General features: G+C 30.4%; 2 protein-coding genes across 4 annotated transcripts; one reads left to right on the top strand and one right to left on the bottom strand.

The window, feature by feature from the left end:
- Nucleotides 1-8353: 8353 nt before the first annotated feature.
- LOC118045998 (uncharacterized) lies at nt 8354-12695 on the top strand. 3 transcript variants are annotated; one of them, XR_012168578.1, is made up of 10 exons: nt 8357-8598; nt 8806-9032; nt 9217-9301; nt 9444-9485; nt 10222-10390; nt 11269-11321; nt 11443-11664; nt 11900-11946; nt 12166-12369; nt 12456-12695. XR_012168578.1 is itself a non-coding variant. In XM_073406074.1 (9 exons), the coding sequence occupies exons 1-9, from the start codon at nt 8596-8598 to the stop codon at nt 12218-12220; spliced, it is 903 nt and encodes a 300-aa protein (XP_073262175.1). In that variant the 5' UTR covers nt 8357-8595; the 3' UTR covers nt 12221-12695. The 3 variants fall into 3 exon arrangements, 2 of the variants coding, with proteins under 2 accessions (XP_073262176.1, XP_073262175.1); XM_073406074.1 differs by having other exon boundaries at nt 12166-12695; XM_073406075.1 differs by lacking the exon at nt 9444-9485 and having other exon boundaries at nt 8354-8598; nt 12166-12695.
- A 1617-nt stretch (nt 12696-14312) lies between these two features.
- LOC118045997 (pectinesterase) lies at nt 14313-21117 on the bottom strand. The gene is made up of 3 exons (XM_035054742.2): nt 20416-21117; nt 19871-20327; nt 14313-15108 (listed from the first exon to the last, which is right to left on the bottom strand). The coding sequence occupies exons 1-3, from the start codon at nt 20992-20994 to the stop codon at nt 14417-14419; spliced, it is 1728 nt and encodes a 575-aa protein (XP_034910633.1). The 5' UTR covers nt 20995-21117; the 3' UTR covers nt 14313-14416.
- Nucleotides 21118-22184: the final 1067 nt, after the last annotated feature.

Below are 22184 nucleotides of genomic sequence, written 5' to 3'. Positions count from 1 at the left end.
TGGGTGGCGCGTATAGTCCGGTTTCGTCACGGCTCGATCTGGGATTTAACCAATCTGATATTAAAATTAAACTAGGTTAAAAAAATAAAATAAAAAAAACTGGTATAATTTTGTAATCTAGTCAAAAATCCAGGTTGTAACTGGTTAACTTTTATTTTCTTACTAAAATGATATTGTTTTAATTTTTTCTAAAAAAAATTAACCCTATAACCTTATTTAAAATCTGACACCCAGATTTTAAACCTAACCGACCGGTCTAAAAACTATAATTACATGTCATTATACTATTTTTTGAAAGTTACATTTAATATTCTATAATTTAGTTTGCAGTGTGATTATTTGTTTATATATATATATATATAAAAGCAGCAGGAATTATGAATGATTTATGATTTATCTTAAAATGAACATGTGCCTCCTCCAAATATTGAAGCATCCTATTAGTAGTTATTTTTCTTTAAAATAATTCATATCCATTTTCCGTAGTTCCTTTTCATAATATTAATGAATTGCTTTGTTAAGTGTGTAATTTTATCCTATTCAATAAAAAAAATTCAGAGTTTTTCCTATTCTACCTAAAATTAGTCCAAACACAAAACCGGCAAGAAACCAAAAAAAATTCTAATAATTAAATTTTATCATGTCATTTTAATTTTATTTTTACATAAAAATATAAAATAAAATTAAAATAAATGACATAAAAAATAAATAAACCTTCATTAGGCCCTACCTAAAAACAAATAAAGAAGAAGAATTCTTAGAGATACAATCTTTTTTTTTCAAGACAAGCACTCTAAGCTAGCTCTCTAGCCTCCTTCACTATACTTAAAGTCTACAAAAAAACAAAGCTCTATTAGATCAGCCTAAACGTCTTATATGAGTTTTTTAACAACATTTTGAAGACAAATCAAATGCATTATTCAAAGCATCAAATCACCAAATATCGCTTCGCAATACACATTTAAATTCGTGTTCTTATAAAACATAAATCTTGGTTTGATTTCACAAATAAATCAAGTTACCATATATCAAATCCAAATGAATAAATTGTCTTATTCTTTTGAAAAAATATTTTAGATAGTAATTATACTCGGTCATATATTTAATAAAATCATTTATTTGTACATGTATGCTTATTTAATTTCAGGTGCTCAAAAGTATATCTACAATTTTATAACGACTCTACTAGGGACATCTGTACTTCTTATATCCTCCCTTAAAAAAAAAACATTTTCAACAACTTTTCGATGGAAACTAGGAAGAACGTGATCACCATTGTCGCTTCCAAAAATAATGAGGCTACTGATTCAATTCACCGACATATCATTGAAGATTCTCCAAACTTGCCATTGAAAAAAAATCCATCGTCAAGTTATATGCACAAACTAAGCGATTTTGAGCTAGTGTTAGCATCAAATGCAAAAGGGGCATAGGAGCTCTCTCCAAATTTGAAGCTATAAGTAACTCCACCATAAAAAAAACAAGTGGGATGCATGGACTTTTGTTTGGCACTTAAGGTGACTATTTCGACAATTCACCTATGGAGACCACTTCATGTCGATCATCAAGTAAGGCTTCGAGTTTTGGCATTATGTCAATGATAACGATCTAGACTACATCTTTGGAGGATCAAATGACTAACTTGACAAAACTCGTAGTGGGGCTTTCAACTTCACTTAAGGAAAAAGACCACAAGATAGCAAAGCTGATGAACAAACTCGAGAGCATGAACAAGAGAGGCTATTCTTTGGCTACCAAGGCTTTGCAAGTGGATCAACTAAATGTCATTGATGATTATACAATTGGAGCTACAAGGAATATTCATAATATTACTAATGTATATTGCATGGCGTGGTCTCACAAATTAATTATCTTAGCTTAAACAAATAAGATAATATAGAGCAAGTAAGGGATCGATCCTACAAAGAAGATATAGTTTGAGTCTTTATGCTAAATGATTCAAAGATGGGGGATTTTGAGATTATTTAAGCTATGTTAGGGTAAACAAAATAAAGTACTCAAACTAAGTTAAATAAACCGAAATTATTAAGAGAAAAACATTGGTCTCAAGTAAACATCCATTGATAAAAATCAAAACTTATCATTAAAATGATACGTCAATTGATATTATGAATATTTATCTTTCTTAATATTAGTAAATTAATTGATCTACAGAATAACTATCATTAACCATTAAACAACCACAATGTCTGCGCTGGTAATTTAATTTAATGGTAGTCTTAAGAACTAAATATATTGATAACTCTAGACAACATAATTGTCTACAGCCTATGATAGATTTAATTGAATGTTTTCCTTAAGATTAACAACATATATCTGCCATAATTATTAAACTTAGTCGCTTCACAAGTTAAATATCACAACTCTAGTTTTAATAGCAAACTTAATAATAGATTTATTAGAATAATAACTTAGAGTTTGCTCTAACAATCAAACTGAACAATCATAGGAAATAAGAATAGAAAAATATTTATACTCATCATATAAACTTAAAAAGAAAAGATAAAATAAATCTCATATTTTTTGAAATCTGAAGGCTTTTGTATCCTTTCAACCAAGAAAAATAACTTAATCTTGCATGACTATCAAAAAACTAAGGAAGAGAAAAGATGAAAACATAATTTTAGGAGTAGAAAAAAGGTGAAAGTTTTTCTTTTTATCTTTTTGGCCGTTACCTTCTTCACCTCTCTCTCATTTTTTTTTTATCAGATAAAAAAAAAACCTAATACCCACCTTCCTACTAGTTTGTTTTTATCAGGAAAGAAAAAAAAAAAGAGTACTTTCCAAAGTAAATAGTTTATATTTAAGTAATATAATAACTACTTTTCTATAAAAAAAAAAATAGTCTTGGATGAAATCTTTCAGCTTTGAATTTGAACTTAGTGAAGTTAATTTGCCCGTGTAAAGATTTTTTTCATATGAAGAAATAATTGTCATGTCAATTTGGATGCTTAGAAAGTAAGTTGGACTTATTTCCTTACAAAACCTTTTTGTTGGCATAATATATAGGTTATCTTAGAAAAATCATATATCTCTCATATGAGCTCTTTTTTGCTGAAATTTGGTAGGTTGATAGGTCTTTAAGTCAGAAATCCAACAAACTTGATTTTGTAACAAATGGACTTTTCTAGCTCAAGATATTCAAGTCAGAATGATTGAAGGTCAAAACTGACAAAATACAAGACTTGTCTTTGAAGGCTATGATTTCCATGCTCTTTTTTTTATATTGCCATTTATGGATAAAATGTATGATGTTATCTTTCTAATGGCACTATAATCACTTGATTTCAACATTTGCAACTCAAGTTCTTTGTAAAACATTGATCGAAGGTCAAATTTATCAGTATTCAACACAAGCTGAAACATGGTCTGAATTTTATCTCCAAAGTACTCGTTTTCGAATCTTACATCCAAAAGTACCTTTAAAACATGAAACAAAAAATATCAATGCATTTTATATATAAAATATAAGCAAAATACTAGGTAAATGTGGGTAAAACTATTGAATAATATGGTTGCATCAAATACTCTCACACTTAGCTCTTGCTTGTCCTCGAGAAAAGAGAGATAAGGTCAAACTTAAGAAAGTCCAAAGTAAGAAAAAAAAAACTTAAAAGACTTGGCATCTCTTAATCTCTCATCCATGTTCAAAAGCATTTGCATTATAAACAAGAATACAATAAAAAAGGATAAAAACATGAAGTTTTGTGAATTTATTCACATGTGAAATTCAAAACTCAATTAATCATTAGGATTCAAACGAAATCTACACCATACCAAAGTGACATGTCATATCATTGATAAACACTTCAACACTCATGTGTTTGGAGCTCATGTGTTAAAATCTCTTAAATTCAATCAATTAATATGTTCTAATAAACCTGCTTTTCAATCTCATCTCTATTACTAAAAATATTATAAGCAATACATGAATTAAAAGGTTTTATTTTCGGTTGTAATGAGGCTAAGGTTAAGATAAGGTAAAAGAAAGGAAAATAAAAGGTTAAAACCAAAGGAAGTAGAGTATTCTATAAAAATGAATTTTGAAACAAGATATATCATCAAAACACACAAATTCACCATCTTAAAGCACTAATACTTAAATTCTTTTGATTTCAAGCTCCATCAACATAAAACTTTAAGAACACAATGGAACAACTTTTCTTTCTTTCTTTTTTTCTCGAATGGTCTACCTTTAACAACTTTGCCAATTCTTTTCATCAAGTATCACTTTTTTCTTTCATATAATTTCCAACCATAATTTCATGAAATATCAATAAGTACATGTTGTACTGATCATTAGCCATGAAAAAAGGAAAACATATAAAAATTTAAGGCTTATAACATAAGTAAAGCAAAGAAAAGACAAACAAGTTCAAAATGGCTCACTAAGGATAATAAGCTTTAGGTTGGCTTTTTGACTCAAGTGGTTAAAATTCCTAGTGCCTTTATCATCATCATGTACACATGTAATGTGAATGTAATCTCAACAAGATATGAAGCAAGTCATAGAAATACATATCATTAAAAGAATGCACACATCAAATAATATATTACTGAAGGCTCAAAAGTTTACCCTGGTACAACATTATTAAGTCAACATGACATCTTTTCAAAGTGAATATCTAAACTAATTAAACTTTTAAAACTTGTATGGACACTCATTCGTTTGATTTATATTTTCATCTATCTCAACTAATTCTCATACATAATACTTATATTCTCACAAATTAATGGGAGTTCAATAGATAAAACTTAATACTTGAAGTTTGAAAACATAGTTTTTTTTTTCAAATGTTTATGGGTTTTTCTAATAAAACATGTATAAACAACAAAGAAAATCAAAATTCTCCCGCCACACTTAAACACAATATTGTTCTTAATGTTGAAATAAAAGAAAAGTTTCAAATGTGAATGATAAAGAAGGACTTTGTCTCCAACATGAAACTCCTTTCTTGTAATCATTCAGTCATGAAGACTAATGGTCTTTTCTTTATAAATCCTTGCATTCTTGTAGGCATCATTCTGTATCTTTTGCAACTTCCTTGTAATCTTAGGAACATCATAATCAAAGTTGCATTGTTTAATGACCCAAAAAGGTTTGTGTTCAAGCTCCATTAGTAGATGCCATGCTTTCCTGTAAATAATCCTATAAGGTGACATTTCTATAAGTGATTTATAAGCCATCCGATAAGCGCAAAGTGCATCACCAAGTCACAAACTCCAATCTTGTTAATTATATTGCATTGTCTTTTCCAAAATAGACTTGGTTTCTTGATTTGAAATTTAAGCTTGGGCATTCATTTAAGGGTGATAGGCTATGAAAGTTTGATGAGTCACATTGTACTTGCATAGTAATGCCTCCATTGAATGATTGCAAATATGAGTATCACAATCACTAATGATAGCTTCGAGGATTCTAAACCTGTCAAATGTACAAGTCTTCGCAAGATCTAAAACAACCTTAACTACGTTAATTCATATGGCTTTTGCCTCAATCTATTTAGACAAATAAAAAAAAAAGAAGGATATAAAAATTATCAAAAGAAAAAGAAAATGGATCCATAAAATCAATACCTTAAACATAAAAAAAAAAATCACTTACCAAAATATTAGTTAAAGGCATTTGATTCTTATGAGTGATATTGCTTGTTCTATGGCATTTTTCATATAATTTGCAAAAGTAATATGTATCCTTAAAAATAAAAGGCCAATAGAAACACTTTTAAGTACCTTGTGGCAGTTCATTTTGCTCTAAAATGTCCACCACAAGAATGAGAATGAAAAAAAGTATTAGAATGGAATGAAATTCATCATATGGCATATATCTTCTAACTATTTCATCCGCATAAAATTCTAAAAATAAGGAGTGTTCGAAAAATAATATTTAACATTAGCTCATAACTTATCTTTTTAGGATTTAGACAAACCTGAAGGGAATTCTTTGGTGACTAAATAGTTCACCAAATCAGCATACCATGGTCTTGTAGAAGAATGTAACACATACAACTGCTTATTAAAGAATCTCTTTCCTACTATTTTGGTTTGTATCTCTTTAGTTCATAGTCAGCTCAAGTGATCAGCTGTAAAATAAAGATCCATTTAATCAATCTTGGTATGGATTTCTTTTTCTTCAAAAGATTCCTCAAAGCTGCATAGTTAGTAAAAACAATAAATTTTGTCCTAATAAATAGGAACTCAATTTTGAAAGATTCATCCTAATTGAGTGGTTGTATGATGGGGACATATGTGACACACCTTTAAGCTCATTATAGGCATCTTTACATGCTTGATCAAACATAAAATCCACTTCTTTAGCTAATAATTTACACAAGGGTGTTGTAATCTTTGAGAAATCTTTGATAAAATGTTGATAGAAACCTGCATGGCTAAGAAAAGAACGAACCTCCATCACGCATGAGGGGTAAGACATTAATGAAATAACATATATTTTAGCTTTATCAACTTCTAAACCACATGAAGACATAACATATCCAAGAACTATTCCTTGTTCTACTATAAAATAACAATTTTCATAGTTCAAGATAAGATTAGTTTCAATGCATCTTTTCAAGACTAATAATAATGTTTCTAAACACTTATCAAAAGAATCACCATACATCATGAAAACATCTATGAAAACCTCAATTATTCTTTCAACATAGTAAGAAAAAAATAATATCCATTGTGCATTTTTGAAAAGTTGCGAATGCATTACACAATCCAAAGAGAATTCTCTTATATGCATATGTATCAAACTGACATGTAAAGGTAGTATTTTCTTAATCTTCAAAATTAATAACAATGTAATTATATCCACTATATCTATTAAGAAAGCAATGACAAGACTTACCTACTAGACATTCAAGCATTTAGTTCATGAATGGTAATGATAAATGATCTTTGTGTGTAACAAGATTGAGTTTCTATAATTAATTATATTCTACAACCACTTGAGATGCAATTAGAAATGAGTTCATCATCTTTGTTCTTTACCATCACGATTCCAGTCTTTCTAGGCACCACATGGATTGGCGCCACCCACTTACTATCTTTGATGGGGTAAATGAATCATACATTTAATAGTTTCAAAATTTCAGTTTTTACTACCTCAATCATAGGTGGATTCAATCTTTTTTACAATTTCCTTGTTGATTTCACATTATCTTCTAATGGTATGTGATGCATACATATTAAGGGACTAATGCCCTTGATGTTGGCTAAAGTCCAACCAATGATTGTTGTGTGATCGCGTAACAATTTCATAAACCTTTTTCTTTTGCGCACTTGTTAAACCTTTTGCTATGATAAAGAAGAGTGTATTGTTGTCGCTATTGAATACATACTTCAAATTGTCAGGCAATTTGGTCCTTATTTTTTTATATTTTTTTTGTTAAAGTTATTTTTCTTTTTAATTTCACTTCAATAAAAAAATTATTTTTATTTTTTTATATCAATTTTCATCCTCATTCTTTTGAATTTTTTGGTCCTTTTACTAAATTGATTTTCTTTTGAATTTAACATTTCAATCTAATATAAGATTTATTTTGTATTTCAATTTTGATCCTTATTCTTTTAATTGTTATTTCTTATTTTGAATCTTTTTGTACAATTGTTTTTTTTTTAATTTTATCCTCTAATATTTGATTAATTGAGAATTGGGCTTTATGATTTTTTCAGATATGGTGCTTTGAGTTTAATAACAGGGGGCACAAGTTTGAAAAATTAACACGACTTGATAGTTATTATTTAAAAATAGGCTTTATAATCTTTGTATTTTTTTCTATCGAGTTATTCCAATCTCATGATCTAAGCTACATGTTTGATGTGATATTCTGAATTAACTTGACCTTTATTATCAGGGTTACAAGTTTATCCTGCTAATTCTGGTTGACAGGGGTTAATTTTTTTTAGCTTTTTTTTTTTTTTACTCTATTTCATCTTTTCGTATTTAATAGATTGTGAATTGAGTTATATTATTTGTTTTTTTTTGAAATTTTTTTTTCATGTTAACATGATCATTTTTTTTTTAAAAAAATTAATCTATCTACTGTCATTGTCTATCTTTTTAATTTTTTAATTAAAATAAAATTAACTTATTCAATCTAGTCCACTTTATAAATCAAATTATACACACACACATGTTTATATCACTTGGACATTATTGTTTTGCTAAAAATAAAATACTCTAGCCCTACTAGTTTATATACTAAAACAATATTAATTTGAAGAAAATAATGATGAATATTAATGGAAATGAGAAATTTTTAAAACGATCAGAATCAAAATGATAAATTTTATAAGCTTGGGACTTGATTGATAATGAATATACAAGTCTGTGACTAAATTGAGATTTCCCGGTAAAATAACTTTACTCTCTCCCTCTCTCTGTTGTCACTCTTCCCAACCAGCCCGAACCGCCCCTCCTCCCAGGCGGCCGCAGGGGGCAGCAACGGTTACTCCAGACACCGGAAAACAGCAGCAACTAGCAACAACAGCAGCCAACGGCACGACGGTGGTGCCAGCAACCTTCATCGCCTCCAATCTCCCTCGCAGGGCTCATACCAACCTACAATGGTATACCTTCTGTCATCCCTCTTCCTTGCTACCTTCTTTTCTTATTTTTTGCTTTATTTTCCTACTTTCCCTTCTTTATTATTATTTATTTCTGTTGTTGTTGGGAGTAGCTGTTCTGCCGGAGACCGCCTAGTTTGTGTTTTTCCGGCGAAGGAGATATTGTCAATACCCCTAAACTGTAATTTTTGTGTGTGTGTATGTTGTCAGTTGATGGAAAGCCCAGATAAAAGCTCTTCTTCTTATCAATTACAAAGCCCTGGGTGGAGTTCTTCAACGCTGCCTCCATCAGTAACGCGGCTGTGGAGACCAGCTGCTCAGCGAAACCTGAGAAACCAATGGTCAAAGTTGGCCTCTTACAGGTTACAATGGGTCTCTTCCTCTTCTACTGGAAGATCACATGCTACTTCTCTTGTTAACACTTATCTCTCGCTAAGGTATTGCCAGCTAATCTTCTTTGTCCTTTATAGTTCCTTTCTTTTGGGTCTATTGTGGTATTTTTTGTTGCGGTGATGCTTTTTATTTTTTTAATTTTTTTTTCTGTGTATTGTTTTTGTGTGCATTTGAATTTTTTTTTTAATTAATTATAGAGTGTCATATAATGGTCGAATTTGTATTCAGATACATACCTTCAATGGAGCTTGGTGTTTTAAGCGACATGCTTGATCTTCGAAAGAAAGCTAGTTCAAAGTTGCTTAAACAACAGGTCATTTTTTCTTCTGTAGTTCTTGTTTGGTATTGAATTGAAACAATATTCTTGTTCAAATATGTTAAGCATGAATTTGCCTTGACTCCTTGCTTATAGCCTTGTACTTGATCTTATCTCCTTTTCTTTTTCCCCCCTATAGGAGCTTTATAGGAGCAAACTCTTGTCATCTTACAGGGATTTGGTATGTACACTTTGGTATACTTAATTTTTTTTAGTACTTGTGAATGTGTCTTAGCATGTAACTAAAAAAAACAAAAAACATTTTATTGATAAGAAACTATTTTGCAGTAATATTGAGTTATGGTACGGAGCCAACCTTCTGCTTGATTTTTGTAGATCCCCAAATTGTGAGGAAGAATCATATAATGAAAAATATTTTATAGCATTATAAGACTTTTCCATGTGTTCAGTAATGCATGTCCTTTGTATATAGACCTGATCATACTTAGTATTATAGAGGAGGAATTTCTGATACCTTTAAAATGTTTCAAGTAAAATACTCAAGCTGCTAAAATTTTTTATTTAGTAGGATAGAGTAAGCTCTTGATATATTCTCTATTCTTTACTAAGCTAAGCTAAATACAGAACGAAGGCCTCTTATAGCACTATGACCTAAAATTTGACAATAGGATTTTATGAATCCAACCGCTGTATGCATGTGTTCTTCAATGTCTTGGAGAATGATCCTTATTTCCACACTTGATATTAAGAAAGGAAATAAGGATGACATATGATTTAGTTGTCATCTAACAAGGATCAAACTACTACACAATTGAATGAACATTGAAATCTTTTCTAAGACCCAACATTGAGCATTTTTTGCTGAGAGTAAATATCTTAGATTAAAATCTCAAGAACTTTATCTAAATAATTTGGTATGGTTGTATTTATTGTATTTGTTGTGAGATTTTCTGTAGGTTGCTGTTGTAACTCACATGGTCAACACTAGTAGATCTATGAGATCTTATGTCAAAGGGACAAGCAGCAGTCCACTTGTACAATTTTCATGTAGTTCTGAGGATAAAAATGATGCTGGTGATGGTGGCGGCATCCCAGTTTTTGCATTTTGGTCAATCTCTTCTTTTGGTATGTGAATATCCCCAAATTTTCAAAACTTTGGCCATTGTTTGTCAAGTTTTGATGTGGTCATTCCTATTAATGGTATGGTGTTACCATTTTTGTTTAAAATCTTCAAAACTTTGCCCAGTGTCTGTCAAGTTTTGATGTGGCCATTCCTATTAATGATATGACGTTACCATCTTTTTTTAATGAACAACATATGACATTAACAATGTGTCATCTATTTTATATCTTTATTTTTTAGCCATGTCTACTTTGTTTTTTTGAATTTTATTAAGTTCTAATTTCAATCATCAATGAGTAGAATGTAATACAACAACAACAACAACAACAACAACCATAAAGCCCAAACTAGTTAATATGGATCCTTCTCCACCATTCAACTCCACCATAAACCAAATCCATTTCAGTATCGAGAGATTTTAGATCCTTTGATACCAGTCCCCTCCACCATCTTAGCTCTCAGTTTTCCCATTTCCCACTGCTCAGCAGCTTGTAATATGCAGCTTAGGAATTTTTTGGGTGGATCCATGGCCATCCATTTTCTGGGATTTTTTATTTTGAAATGTAAAACAACCCTTTTCATCCACTTGATTGATGTTTTTTATAACATTTGTTAGAGTGTTGAAGAGAAAGAGAATAGGTCTAAAAAGTGGAAAACTGGATGAACAATTCCACATTAAATAGACTCCAAAATTTCAGATTTCAAGCATTGATGGGTGGCTAATTGATTAGCTTTCAATTATTATTTTTTGTCCCAACTTTTCTGTCCAGTTCTTTTCATTAGGTTGTATCTCGAATTGTCTTTTCATTTTAAATGTTAAAGAAATGTCTGTTAGTTTTCACACCTTTGGTTAATGATTTTAATCTTTGAATGATTTCAGAGCAGTTAGCAGATGAGCTTGTTCTAATGTTTATATCTGAATTAAGTTTAAAGGTACATGTTGGTTGTTTTTCCCACGATGAAATCCCATGTGATTTGGTCTTTGGATTCAAGGATCTCTCTTTGTTTGGGATTCTTATTTGCAATTTTCTTGGGTATTCTTTGGCTTTGGCAGCGCGCGCTTGTTGTGGAATTATTTACCATTAGTTGTGAAGCTCTGGAAGTTAATGAGTTTTGTTGGTTAAATGAGCTTTATCCTGGAGAATTTGATGATTTGAGAAAATGCAACTTGTTTTCCGAGGATACTTGTGGACCAGTCCCTCCAAGACTGATGGAAGGGAAATCTGATATGCCTCCCTTAAAATTTAATAGCCAACCAAACCATGAGAATTTGCAGGTATATGGCTGATTTATTTTCATAAAATGTTCTAATATGTACATTGAATGTTATACTTGCATTATCAAATAACCCGCACCAAGTACATTGAAACTCCTAAGGGTACACCACATATTATTTCATTCTTAACTGTTAGCCATGCAACAAATATTGTCCTGTTATATATTTCACTTATTTGCTTATATGATTCCATTTACGTGATTTATGCCAACTGCTCGAGGACATTGCATTACAGGTTTATCTAACAACATGGCTTGAAGAGCTGAACATAGACACCTATAGGTAAGCTCAAGCTATTTAAATGTCCTTTTGTAATATAGGATTAACATCAAATATCACCCTTGATATTTATTGTAGCTGTAACTTTATTTATGAAAACTAAAGTGAAGAAATTAGTAATTTATTTTGCCACTCTGAAAATCTTATCAATAGTTATATTCAATGCACTTGTTTAATTGTTTATTCATGTTGATCTGAATTAGTTGTGTATTCTTTCTGTAGGGTCGATGAAATGTTTGCAATACTTGAGGAGGAAATGCATGTTCGTCTTTTATAGTCTCATTTCCTAGTAAAAGATCCATAATGAAATGACATCATTTACCTATCCTCTGAACCGTCTGGACCAAAGTTTTGAGTCTATTAAGAAGGCAACTGTTGCAACCACACAAGGATTTGCAAAATACATGAAGCTGAACTTTAGCCAAGGTAACAGGCTACAGGAGCAGGATAATAGTTACTTACCTAAGGAGACATCAACTGCCTCATTAATCCTGTTGTTGCCACGTTATTAGGAACTTCCCAAGGCGCATCTGCGGTGATCTCATGAGGTGGTTGTGCTACAAGAAGAATGCTAAAGTTAAGTGTTTTGAGAGGGCCATAGATGGCAAGGACATCCTTGATATGGTGAATATATCGGTACCAAATTTATGTTTTTTATGAAAGATTGTTGAGTATATTTATTTATTCTAGAAGGCTGCCGCCTGCCGCCATGTTCATTATAGTTGTCTTTTATATGTGTGCTCATTGGCTAAGCTGTCTGTTATAGCAAAGTTGTGTTGATCTTTTGGCTAAATATAAGATTAGGTCCGATCTGAAGCAAGCCTGGGTAATATAATTTCAAGTTTGGTTAGTGAAATTTATTATGTATGCTGCAGCAAGCACCTATGAGGGAGTGTTTGATTTTGTGGCTCAACATGATTTTTAAAATTTTTTAAATTTATTTTTGCCTGAAAAAAAATTAAATTTGTATTTTTAGATGTTTTTAAAGTAATTTTGATAAAAAAATATAATTTTAATATATTATTAATTAAAAAATACTTTTAAAAATCACCTTACATTACCACACATTTTACAGGTGGAAGATGTAGTTTCTCTATTCTTTGCATTTCTTTTGTAAAAGCTTTATGAAGGGTAGCCTTTTTTATATTATTTATTCATTCATAAAATAAATAAATAAAATAAATAAATGGATGATTACATAAAACCTTCTATAGTTTAATTATTTTTTTTACTTTAACTCTATATTTTTAGAAATTATAATTTACATTTTTGGTCAATCAAAAATTTTAAAAATGATGAAACAATTAAATTACCCTACTATATAATATACAAGAGAACCAATAGAAAAACTCATCACATTTTCTCTCTCCAAAGAAACACAATATGTCTTTTCTTGCCTGTTGATTGAAAACTAAAATCAAAATCAAATTTTGTTTACTTGATGTCTCTTGTCTCGTTTGTAATGTCTCCCTCTCCTTTCTAACTCAATACATACATGTATTTTACAATTGCTTCTTTCAATTGAGATGTAAAAAAATTGGTTTAGTATGTTTTATTGATAAAAAAATATTGTTAATTCATTACAATATAGTTTGTTTTTACTTGATTTTAAAAAAATTTTTTCAAATATATTACTATTGAATAGATAATCCAATACTAGAATCTTTTAAGAAATTAATGTTAGTTGTTTAATCGATAAAACTATTATTATTTAACCTGATTAATCATATTTCTTTGAAATCATAAAAATCTTTAAATTTGAATGTTAGGATTATTGCTTACGAAACCCTAATTCTTTAATCTTTACTTAAAATGTGTTTAATTGGTTGATTAAACCATTTCATTAACTTTCTTCAACCATTAAATTGTTTAAATGAAAATCATAAACCCCTCTAATTTGAATGTTAGGGTTAATGTTGACAGAAGACTAATTTTTTAATATTTGTTTATAATGTTTAATTAGTTGATTGAACACTTCCATTAACTTTCTTTAATAATTGTATTGCCTACTTAGACATGTTTATTTGAGAATTATAAAAAAACCTCTAATTTAAATGTTGTGTTCAACTATCCACACAATCTAATTAGGCATTTTGTCATGCTCTTTTGTTAATGTTGTAGAAAATACTAAGAAGATTTAGTTTAGTTAGTGGACAATAACACATGATCACTTAGACATGCATAGTTTGATTGTGTTCTATTGTGTGGTTTTATGTAACATAATTTGTACTTGTTATTTTTTTTTGTTCGCATATGCATCATATTGTAGACTTCTTAGAACTCTATTTTACCATCTCAATGTACACCATGCAAGATAAGTATTTATGTGGATAATGCATGGATTTAATTAAATACATACATATGCACCATTATTAGATTCTAGAAATAAAGTTTATCTTCCAACAAGAACTTGATTTACAACAAGCACATGATACATGCAACTTAAGATAAATAGATACACGGAGCTTTGAAATTAAAGATCAAGAGAGTAAGGAAAACCAGTGGAAGGCAACCAGCTAGCCCCTCCAATGAAATTTCTAGCAATAAAGGGCTGCACCTCAATAGCACTAGTAACCACCTTAAAACCTTTCCAAATCACCCTATTAGCAGTGTTAGCTCCTGGTCCAGTATTCTGATACTCTCTATAGACCAATGTGTCGAGAGCAAAGTCACCATCCCACTCAAACCAGCCTACAGGTTCTATAATATCGCTTATCTCTGTCTGCATTATGATAGTCCTCGAGTACAGCTTCCATGGTCTGCCTAAATATGAACGGAAACTGCTCTGTGCGGCTAGCAAATCTTGAGTTGCACCAATCCTGCATTTTTGGATCACTATGCCTGTGTTTTCATTAGGGTCATTGCGGCCTTGTGCTGTAACCATGTTCCTTTGGCCTGGATTGGGGCGACGGGCGTGTATGTCACAGTTTTGGAATACAGCTGCTGCGTTACCAAATATAAAATCAACCGAGCCAATTATGATGCAACTAACATAGAATTGGCGAAGTGAATGTACATAGAGGGTATCCTGGTATGCTATCATGTCACACCTATAGAATGCTGAGAGGTCTGATCCCACACGAATTGCAACAGCTTGGTGTTTTGATGGTCCTGCTGAATTTTGAAATGTTATGTCCCTGGCCAAAAAGCTGTCTCCGACAGCAGCTGCAAGACAATGAAACTCCTTAAACTATGTTTAAAACTAAAACAAAACGAACTCAAGACTAAGCATGTTAGTTCTTCGTTATATTTCCGATCTTTCTATTTTCATGGTGTCTTACTGAAGAGCATTCAAAATGCATGGCATCCATCCACATTAAATTCTCCATTATCTTATTGTCTCAGTGAATAGCATTCAAACATCCACATTAAATGTTGTTTGAATAAGTTCTAACTTTTCCTTATCTGAAGTCTTATCCAATCCACATCAGACCACGCGCCTAAATAATCTAAATATCACATCAATTGGAAAAAAACAAGGTCGCATATCTTACTATGACCTGTCAATACAGTTGTTTTATCTAAAATTTTGAAAGATCCAATATATATATATATATGCTTCTCAAAATTGGAAATTTTTTCTGCAATTATTACGCCATGCAAATTCTAACCATTAGGCAGCTGGCATTAGCAAAAGCTCCAGTCCAAACCCGTTCATTTCTGGTCCCATAACTAAGGCAGTTAGCACCATCTACTAGCTACCATCTTTGGTGGGTTCGATGTTTTAGGAAAGTATGTACACCTAACATTAGGCTATTTTTGTCAATTAGCATATTTTAAAAAAAAAATATATTAAAGAAATAACATGATTGTTTTTAAAAAATAATCAATAACACAGTTTATATATGTTGCAATTGTAAGAAATAACATACAAACTTGTCATTATTCATAATCATAACATTTAAAAAAAAACGTGAAATGGGTTGCTCATAAAAAGAGAGGAGAGAGAGAGAATAATGAAAGAGACCTCAGGGGCATAATGAAGCTTCAATTAAGATACCATCGGCTTCATAAAAAAATATTAGCAAGACGAATCCAATGACATTAAAAAAGATCACAAATGATCAAAAATATCAGCAAGACGAATCCAACGACATTAAAAAAATATCATGTATATATATATGTATAGGTATTACTATAGGATTATTCCCATGTTGTAATTCCTACAATTATTGTCATGTATTACCCCCCCCCCCCATATATATATATATATATAGAGGAAAGGTAAGATACAACTCAAGCCATTTTATTATTCCCAATTGAGAAAATGAAATAAATAAACATAGAAAAAGACACAAGAGGAACATCAAAGCTCTATTTATAATACTACTAGTACCATTAGAAAGATCATGATAAGACAAAACCAACAACAATAAAGAAAATTACCAGTATCGATCCGAGTGAGCCACACATGCTATCAAGGCATGTGACCCACCCACCACTTTTGGGAGGTAAGTGTGACATACTTGGGATAACGTTGATAACCTTTTTTAATGTTATTGAATTTGTTTTGTTGATATCTTTCAGATATATTCCTGGTGTCATCTCTTTCCTCTTCTTATATGCAACTCATTATATATATATATATATATATATATATATATATATATATATATATATATATATATTTTTGAAATATTGTGAATATGAATGGGGACAAGTTTAAATATCACATTTTTTATTTATGATATGTACACACTATGTTATTTTACTAGATACATGACCCGCGCGATGCCATGGGTCATTTTTTTTACATAAAAATAATTAAAACAAATAAAAATTTAAAAATCTTGAGTTTTTTCTGTAAAGCTATACTCAAGAATCTTGGGTTTGGCTACAACGCCTGACTTAAGAGTAATATTTATAATATTAATAATAAAATTAAACTTGCATGACCCAAGTTTAAGTGGGCCTGGCTGCGACACCAGACCCAAGAATATTGGATGTGGGTCTGGTTATAAGGTCGTGTCATAAAATTATGATAATTAAATAGATTAATTAAAAAAAAAACAAGGAAAAAAAATTAACAGGAAGGAAAAAACTAATGAAGAAAAAGAAAAAAAATTAAATTAATTGGGTTAACCTTTTAAACCAGGTTATCCCGTAAAACCTGGGATTCACATCATGAAAGTTTGATAACTAAATAAAAAACAAATGACGGGTTTACCCAGAATTAACTGGGTTAACCCATCAAACCAAGTTAACCCGTCATGCCCAGGACACGTGTCATGAAAGTATGAAAGTCTGATAATTAAATAGAAAAAAAATTAACTTTAACAAATTAAACTAAATGAAAAAAAATAACTCATCAAATCAGGCTAACCCATCAAACCCGTGATCCGTATCATGAAAATCTAATAACTAAATAAAAAAAATTTAACATTAACAAACTAAATCAAACAAAAAAAATTCATTAAAAAAATTAAAAAGAAAAAAATAGTTATATAATATAATAATTATAATTATAATATAATATAATAATTATAATAATATAATATATTAATAAGTAAATATATTAGTAAAAGGCGTGACATGCCCGCGCGATGCCACGAGCTTGTGGCATGCTTGTGCATTATTGTGGATTTGTGAAAAAAATCATAAAAAAAAAACTGTTACCATCCACAATATTTTAAAGGAAAAAATTACAAAGCTATATTTTCAACCAGCTCAATATTAAAAAAAAAAATCAACAAAAACAATTATGAAAAAAAACACAAAAAATGAAAAAAAAGAAGATGACAATTTTGGAAGAAAAAAAGCAAAAACAAAATAATAAAAAAATGGAAAAAAAACATGTGGGGAAAGTTAAAGTTAAATTTTCAACCAGGTAAATATTATAATCATTTAAGAAAACACTGTAGCAATCTAGTGTTTTGTAAGGAAATATACAACTATAATTCTTAATCAGCTCAATATTAAAAAAAACTCCATAAAGATAATTTTGAAAAATATAAAAAAAAAACGAAATGAAAAAAAACATGCAGGGAAACACTATAACAATCTATAGTGTTTCATTAGAAAATCTATAGTTGTAATTTTTAACTAGCTTAATAGTAAAAACAATATAAACGACAAAAACAATTTTAAAAAAAAAACATAACAAAAAAAATCATATGGGAAAACACTGTAGCAAACAACAATGTTTTAAGGAAAAAAAAGCTAAATTGTTAACCGGTTCAGTATGAAAAAAATAAATTTGATAAAAACATATTTGAAAAAAAAACATTGACAAAAAAAACATGTGAAGAAACACTGTAGCAAGACAAAAATCATGTGGGAAAACACTGTAGCAATCTACAGTGTTTTAAATAACCACAAAGCTAAATTCTCAATCAGCTTAATATGAAAAAAATAAAATCGACAAAGATAATTTTGAAAAAAAAATTATTTAATAAAAAACCATGTAGAGAAAACACTGCAGCAATCTAGTGTTTTAAAGAAAAAAATTAAAAAACTAAATTATCAATAAGCTCAATAGTAAAATAATAAAATAAAAAAAATAATTAGAAAAAAAAAAAGAAAATATAAAGAAGAAAGACAATTTTGGGAAAAATTAAAAAAAAAGGAAAAAAAAAAAACGTGAGGAAAGCTAAAGTTAAAGCTAAATTCTCAACCAACTCAATATTGAAAAAATAAATTCGACAAAGATAATTTAAAAAAAAAAAACATATGGGGGAAACACTGTAGCCAAACAAAAACCATGTAAGAGAAATACTGTAGCAATCCATAGTGTTTTTTTTTTTTTTGAAAAAAACTACAAAGCTAAGTTCTCAACCAGCTTAATATATAAAAAAACTGACAAATACTATTGAAAAAAAAAAACGAAGTCAATTTTGAGTAAAAGAAATGAAAAAAAAAACATGTAAAAAAAAGGAAACAAAAGTGAAAAAAAAACAAGTGGGGAAAGCTACAGTGTTTTAAAGAAAAAAAAAACTAAATTTTCAACCAGCTCAATAACAAAAAAAAAATAAAATCAACAAAAATAATTCTGAAAAAAACAAAACAAATAAAAAAAAGTAAAAAAATGACAATTTTGGAAAAAAAAGAAAAACAAATAAAAAATAAAAAAAACATGTGGGGAAAGCTAAAGATAGATTATTAGCTAGCTCAATATTAAAAAAATAAATTCGATAAAAATAATTTTTTAAAAAAATATATGGGGAAACACTGCAGCAAAACAAAAAACTATGTAAGGGAAACAATGTAGCAATCCATATTTAAAAAAAAAAAAAAAACTATAAAGCTAAATTCTCAACTAACTTAATATTAAAAAAATTAAATCTACAAAGACCATTTTGAAAAAAAAAAAAAAAAGAATAAACAAATCATAAAAAGAAAAAAAAAAAACAATGTAGGAGAATATTATAGCAATCCACAATTTTTTTTTTTTTAAAATCTACATAGTTAAATTTTCAACCAGCTAAATATTTAAAAAAATTAGAAAAGATAATTTTGGAAAAAAATTAAAAAAAAAATAGAAGAAGTCAATTTTAGGTAAAAAAAGAGAAAAAAAAAACATGTAAAAAAAGAAAGAAAAAGAAACAAAAACGAGGAAAAAAAAAAGCTACAGAAAAAAATAATTGCTAAAAAAAAATCTGCTACAGTTAATATCCAGCACGTTTTAGAATTCTTTAATATTAATATATAAAACAACACATTCTATTTTTAAAAAGAAAAAACCCACGAATTATGAGTTCTATCCATATCTGCTCTCGCAAATCGAAATCAATATCGTCCTGCTATGTCCAGGTTCTGTTGGCCTAATTAAACTTTTTGACCAGCACTAGAATAGCAGTGACCGACATTTTTTAAGAGCAAAACTAAATAACACAATAAAGCTGCTATTTTTTGCTCTAAATACTACTAGTAATAACTGAGGAAATATTTGGAGAACATAATCCAATTGAGTTGTATAGAGAAGACTCACCAACAGTTGCAGAGTTGAATGTGGTGCTGCCATCAACCACATTCCTACTAGCAGTAATGATAGTAGTTGTCCTTCCATCACCCATGAACATAATATTGGTTTTACTCCTTGGCACATCCACATTCTCTCTATAAACCCCTGCTTTAATCCTTATAATGTATCTGCTACTACTTCTTTCTGGTGCAGCCGCCACTGCCTCAGACACTGTCCGGTAGTTTCCACTCCCATCCGCAGCCACAACAACATTAGGAGTCACAGTTGTTGCCTGCAGCAGCCTCCGGTCCCCTGCTGACAACCATTCAGGCCATTCTGTTCCGTTTTCCTCTTCAAGCTTCCTGCCTGATGATAGAGATTGCTCCTTAGACATGTCTGTATCGGTTACGTTCTTGATCATTGCCAGTGCAATGCTACTCATGTGGTAAACATGCATTTCTTCATCAATAAATAGTTCACGAACCTATAAAGGAAACAGCAGGTATGAAAAAAGGGAATCTACAGTACTCTTTGCCTCATTCTAGAGGTATCTATAACATAATAATTTGAACCTTTTTATCAGCTTTCTCATGAGAGAAACCGTCAAGGCAAGTTTCTTGGTTAGTCATTGCAGCACTGAGTAGAATCTTGAGGTCATCAGCGTGTACTGATATGGACTTTTTAAAAGATGGATAGTCTTGGAGTTCCTGATAAGCCTTGGAGAGTTGATCTAGAGTTTCATTTAACATTACTAGACAATCATGGAGGGCAGTGTTTTCTCGCTCTGTGAAGCTCCTTCGGGTAGAGGTGAGTTTCTGAATTTTGAAATAGCTATGCTGGGTAGCGGACATGGTTCGATTCAATGACAGATCTATTACGTCCTTTTTGCTCTTTATCTTGCTTGTAGCATCTGGTACAGCTGACAATGCTGAGAAGCACAGGTGCGGGTACAATGTACTACTGCATGAGGATTTCAGGATGGTATGAGCCACTTGGTGGTCATTGTTAGATTCGGTGGAATTCTTACTTGAGGTTACACCGGCAACTATGCTAACAATGGCGGTGACTAGTAGGATAGATGAAAAGAGGCTCAAGAAGAGCCTTTTCTTGTTCTTTAATGTGTTGTGGTTGTCGGAGCTCGACATTATCATAGCAAGAAATTTTCTTGCTGTAGCCTATTCACGAATGAAGGAAGTGTGTGAGCAGATTGTGGTGGACAGGACAACAAGATGTTTTCCCCCTCTTATAGGGAGGCGATCGGAGTAGATGAAGTAACATTATATATATATATATATATATATATATATATATATATATATATATATATATATATATATAATGCACTAAAAAGAAAAAAATTGAACTAAGGCTGAGAATTTACTTTTCCTTTGCTCTCATGCCAGAGCATCTCGCATATTCGATCATAACAGTGGTAGTCTGACATGGTGAGTAAATGGCACCACATGTTGCTGCCAACCTAAGGCCCATGTCCTAATCCTTGAAATAAATGTGATGTCCTTCCGAATGGGACCGAATAGATAAGGTAGTGGATGATCACTGCAGATATTTTTGATGTCTGAAGCCTTGTTTGTTTGTTGGTGCTACAAAAGTACTTTCATATTTCCTCTTTCGATTAAGATAAATATTTTGGGGGAAAACTTAACCAATTGCGTTTTTTAAATTCATGTCCATTAAATGGTTTTAACATTAACTACTCATGTCACTTTGGCATGGTGCCATGTAAATTCCTCCAGCATTAAAGAAATGGGTGGATTTAGAGAAAAATCAAGAGCGACCACTATAATATAGCTCAAGACCCCAAATGAACTTCAAGTAAATCAAATATTAAATTTTCTTGAACAGATTGGTTCAGCACAGTGCAAGACAATGGGATTACAATCTTATCGAGCCCAGTCTTCTACAAGGTTTACGGAAAAGAAATGAAGTTAGAGAGCTGCGTATTTATTTAATGCCAAGGGAAGAACGCAAACATCCATTTCTCTATTATGTTAAATTGTGTTTTCTTTGGCATGTTCAAGGTTGGTCTTTTTTTTTTTAGGTTCTTATTGTATTGTTTTGCTTTTGATCTAGGTTCGGATTGAATTTTTAGGTTTTATGATTTTCAGTATTTTTTTTAATTAATTGTTTAGGATTAGGTTGCTCCCCAATTTTTGGCCACTACTTGCTCATATAATCCCGTATCTTGTTCAACCATCTTTCTCCACCATACACCACAATCTTTCCTTTCTGTAGAAACGATCGTTTCTTAACAACCTTCCTGCATATGTTAATAATGTAAGCAATGATTTTTGATCATTTGCTTGATTTATTTGATTTTTAT

Source organism: Populus alba, chromosome 18 (assembly GCF_005239225.2).
Source record: "Populus alba chromosome 18, ASM523922v2, whole genome shotgun sequence".
NCBI lineage: Eukaryota > Viridiplantae > Streptophyta > Magnoliopsida > Malpighiales > Salicaceae > Populus > Populus alba.
The sequence above is the reverse complement of the archived record's forward strand: the minus strand, read 5'-3'. Positions and strand labels throughout refer to the sequence as shown.

Bases quoted from the DNA above. Each gene is read 5' to 3' on its own strand.
- LOC118045998 (XM_073406074.1), top strand. The intron at 11,322-11,442 runs GTACATGTTGGT...TGGCTTTGGCAG, and splicing joins TATCTGAATTAAGTTTAAAG to CGCGCGCTTGTTGTGGAATT. The intron at 11,665-11,899 runs GTATATGGCTGA...ATTGCATTACAG, and splicing joins CAAACCATGAGAATTTGCAG to GTTTATCTAACAACATGGCT.
- LOC118045997 (XM_035054742.2), bottom strand. From the start codon at position 20,994: ATGATAATGTCGAGCTCCGACAACCACAACACATTAAAGAACAAGAAA. The intron at 20,328-20,415 runs GTTCAAATTATT...TTTCCTTTATAG, and splicing joins ATGAGAAAGCTGATAAAAAG to GTTCGTGAACTATTTATTGA. The intron at 15,109-19,870 runs GTGAGTCTTCTC...ATTGTCTTGCAG, and splicing joins ATTCAACTCTGCAACTGTTG to CTGCTGTCGGAGACAGCTTT.